We start from the raw sequence: 4,494 nt of genomic DNA, 5'->3' as shown, positions 1-4,494 counted from the left end.
GAACCCATGCGCAAGTCCTTCATTCTTTGGCCAAATGAGGTGATTTTGGACTTTTTGGAAAGGTGAGAGCAAGGGGAATAACTTTCATGTTGAACACGTTTCCATTTGAAGCTTTGATCATGATGAATTTTTAGGTGGAAGTTTGGAAAATCAAACATATTTGAAAATTTTCTAAGTACCAAACCAAATGTTCACTTCTTCCACCTTGAATAACTTTTGCTATGGACTTCAAATGGAAAATGTTACTTCATAAAAGTTGTATCTATTTCAAACCTATTCAATTTGGTCACAAATTTGACCTCATTTGTATTTGTCATGAAGGAGTTATGCATTTTAGAAGTTGAGGAAAATCACTTGTTCAATGGTAATGGCCCAAAATGACCTATAATGTTTTCTCTTGACATATGCATTTGCAAGTTGAATTTGAACTTATTCCAAACATAAAAGTCCAAAAGGACATATTGAATTTAATCATGGAACTTTAATGGCTTTCATATCATAAAAACTGAGCAAGTTATGATCCTTGGAAGTAGACCTCCTAACTAGGGTTCAGACAAAATGACCTATAATCTTTCACCATAAAAAATGACTTTCCAAGAAAAAATAGCTCTTAACTTAAACATGAGAGTTGTTTGGTATGTCATGAGGAGTAACTTTTATCTTGAAATAATTTTCATATGACAAACATTGTAGGAGATAGGGTTTAGGGAACCCCAGTTTTGACCAGTTGACTTTCTCTGGTCAACCACCATGAACCATCTTCCAAAATTGAAATTCTTTTGAAATTTGGGACTCGTGGGGGATCATATATGTGTAAGATGATGTAATATGAAGTATCCCTTTATATATTTGATCAAATGATGAAGAAACTTGTTGAGGAAGTCACACAAGATACCCAAATGAATTAGGGCATCCAAGGCAAACAAGTTTTAAACTCTTGATGATTTCTTGATCAAAATGATATTGAAGGCCATGGGGATCCATATATGATATCTAGAGTCAATTTAAACCACCTATTGATTGATCTCCTTGCATTGAGGGTCTTAAACCCTAGATATGAGCTTGATAGAGTATGGGTGAACACACACACTACCTATAAAATAACAAACTATACATAGACATATTTTTGGAATTTTGGTTAGTAAATAATGAAAAATAAAGTATGATACAATCAAATGTGCTTGGTGACCTCTCCCAATGCAAACCCAATGAATGAGGGGTAAGGAGAATGCCAAGGTGTGATCCCAAAGCCAATGCGTATGATGAGATAACATGAGGGATCTTAGGGTTAAAATTGGGGTCTTACGGTCAACATCATCCTTTTGAGTGAAACCTCTGGCGACCAATCTAGCTTTATGTCTTTCAATATTGCCTTTCAAGTCTCGTTTGGTCATAAAGACCCATTTACAACCAACCCCTTTTGAACCTTTAGGCAACTCAAGTAGATCCCATACATTATTGTTATCCTATGATTTTAACTCTTCTCTCATAGCATTAATTCAATTTTTAGAATTGTCACTTTCTATGGCTTGTGTGAATGAGACTGGATCCTTATCAATGCTTAAATCACATTCATGTTCAAGTGAATAAATAACACAATCTTTCGAAGTAGCTGGTCTTCTTTGCCTTTCAGACATTCTTACGGTTATTTCGTGTGTTTCTTCATTCACTTGTTCTTGCTCATTTGTGACTTGTACATTGTCAACCGGTTCATCAACTATATGTTCATTTTATGGGTTTTGAATATTAATTTTTTTGTCTATGTGTGTTGCATGACGGTACCACAACCAGAGGGACGACAACCCGAGAAGACTCTTTAGGTGAAGAGTATTCTTCACGAGTCTCCATAATATCCATTTTATATGATTTCTCACTCCCACTGAACTGACCATTTTCAATAAATCGAGCATTACCAAACTCAATTATTCTCGTACTATGATTAGGACAATAAAATTTATACTCTTTTGATTTTTCAGGATACCCAATGAAAAAACCACTAATGGTTCTTGCATCAAACTTCTTTTCATGTGGATTGTACGCCCTTACTTTAGCTTGGCATCCCCAAATATGAAAATGCCTTAAACTAGGTTTCCTTCTTGTCCATAGCTCATAAGGAATCTTAGGAACTGCCTTGCTATGAATCATATTAAGAAAATACGCAACGATCTTTAATGAATAAGTCCACGATGATAATGGTACATTACTATAATCTAACATTAACCTAACCATATTCGTGAGAGTGTGATTCCTTCTCTCAGTCAGACCATTTTGTTATGGTGTGCCATACATAGTATATTGTGCACATATACCATGACTTTCTAGAAACTTTGCAAATGGACCTGGAAATTATCCTTTCTCATTATATTTTCCATAATATTCACCACCTCAATCAGACCTCACTATTTTTACTTTTCTATCCAATTTCATTTCCACGTCATCAATGAATACTTTTAACATGTCGACTGATTAAGATTTTTCATTCAATAAATACAAGTAACAGTAATGTGAGAAGTCATCAATAAAAGTGATAAAATACGTTTATCCTCCTAAAGAAGGAATATCTAAGGGAGTACAAATATCAATGTGTATCAATTCAAGGAGTTCACTACTTCTTGTAGACGAACTATTAGATATTTGTTTGGTGTGTTTTCGTTCAATGCAATCCAAACATATATTCCAGTCACCAAAATCCAATTGAGGTAATATTTCACCTTTCATTAACCTCATTACTATTTCTTTGGATATGTGACATAATCTTTGATGTCACTAATAAGCAAAACTCTCATTATTTGTACTTCACTTACTATCAACAACATGTTCAGTATTAAATAGAGCTTCTTTAAAATTAAGATCAAGATTAAAACGATATAAACCATAAACTAAAATATCATAACCATAATAGTATGAATCTTTAAATAAAGAAAATACATTATTTCTAATCCTAAAATTAAAATTCAATTCACCCAATTTTGCAACAGAAACTAAATTCCTAGCATATCTAGGTGCAAAAAGATAATTTTTTAGATCTATATGATAACCAATATCCAAGATCAACCTATACGTCTCAATTCCCTCTATTAGTGCCTTCATTTTGTTTCCCATATGAAGAAACTTTTCACTTCCTTTTATGATTTAGATCGAAAGGAGTCCTTACATAATATGTGACATGTGAGTAGTCGCACCCGAATCAAGTCACCAACTATTATTTGGTACTTCAATAAGATTTGATTCAAAATTTATGGAAACATAAAACATACCTTTATTTTTGAACCATATCTTCCTTTTAGGACAATCCTTTTTTAAGCTTTTGTTCTCCTTGCAGAAATAACATTTCTTATCCTATTGGACTCCGCACCTCATTAACCTTTAAAGGAGCTTTGCCCTTCTTCTTGTCATTCTTGTCGGGTTTGACCTTACTGCAACTGACTTCATCATGAGTCATGAGATGAATAGAATGATTTTTTATTTTCTTTAGTCTTCATTCTTCTTGAACCAACAAGACCTTAATTTCTTGAAAGTTCCATTTTTCTTTGATGGTGTTGTAATTCACCTGGAACTGTCCAAACTCAAGAGGAAACGAGTTAGTGATAAATTGTACAAGAAAATATTCATTCACATCCATACCTAAGGACTTCAACTTTGCTGCCAAATTTCTCATTTGAGTCACATGATCATGAATGGGTTGAGACCATTCAAACTTTTTAGTCGTCAACTCAGTCATCAAATTCCCCATAACAGGTTTGTCTGTAATTTCAGAATTTGAATACTCTTTTACATTTTTCATAAATTCCCCTGTATTTTTAGTGTTGGGTATAAATGGCTTAATATTTTCATCCATTGTCATTCTCATCAAGTTCAAAGACAATCTGTTGGACCTTTCCCAAGCCTCAAAAAGAGACCTTTCATCTTCTATACTGTCCTCTGTAATGGTTGTGGGCTTATCATCCATTATCAATGTCATGTCCAGGTCCATAAAACCCAGTTGAAACTGAATCTTTTCAGACCAATCAGCATAGTTCAACCCATTGAACTTTGTCATTGTATTGCCCAAGACAAACATAGTAGTAACAACTGCAAACATTTAAAACACACCCATACATTAATGTTTAGAATAAATTTCATGGATTTCAACCAATTTAACTTTAATCATGTATCTAAATTTACCTTAGGTGATGTATAAATACATTTCAATAAAATAAAATGATGCTAAATGAACATACTTTAATGAAGAATTAATCATACTCAAAATAACATACATGTCTATCTTTGAATATAGAAGCAGCAAGTATGTTAAGAAACACTTTAATTTCATTATTATAAGTCATGATCCATCTTTGGATGATCTAAATATGTCTTATAATAATAAATATCATTTAACATGTTATTCATATAGCATCAAATCAAAATTTATTTTTTAAAAGATTCAGAATTGTAAACTTTAATGAATTTGACCACTTTGATGATTAACAAATTTTTAATATAATAACGAATTCT

At 32.6% G+C, this 4,494-nt stretch overlaps 1 protein-coding gene across 1 annotated transcript; it reads right to left on the bottom strand.

The window, feature by feature from the left end:
• Positions 1–3,478: 3,478 nt before the first annotated feature.
• On the bottom strand, positions 3,479–4,039 carry LOC127081356 (uncharacterized). Its single transcript, XM_051021619.1, has one exon. It carries the CDS (start codon positions 4,037–4,039, stop codon positions 3,479–3,481), a length of 561 nt encoding a protein of 186 aa, XP_050877576.1.
• Positions 4,040–4,494: the final 455 nt, after the last annotated feature.

The sequence above is a fragment of the Lathyrus oleraceus genome, chromosome 5, assembly GCF_024323335.1.
Source record: "Lathyrus oleraceus cultivar Zhongwan6 chromosome 5, CAAS_Psat_ZW6_1.0, whole genome shotgun sequence".
NCBI lineage: Eukaryota > Viridiplantae > Streptophyta > Magnoliopsida > Fabales > Fabaceae > Lathyrus > Lathyrus oleraceus.
Note: the sequence above shows the minus strand (reverse complement) of the source record. Positions and strands in the feature narration are given on the sequence as shown.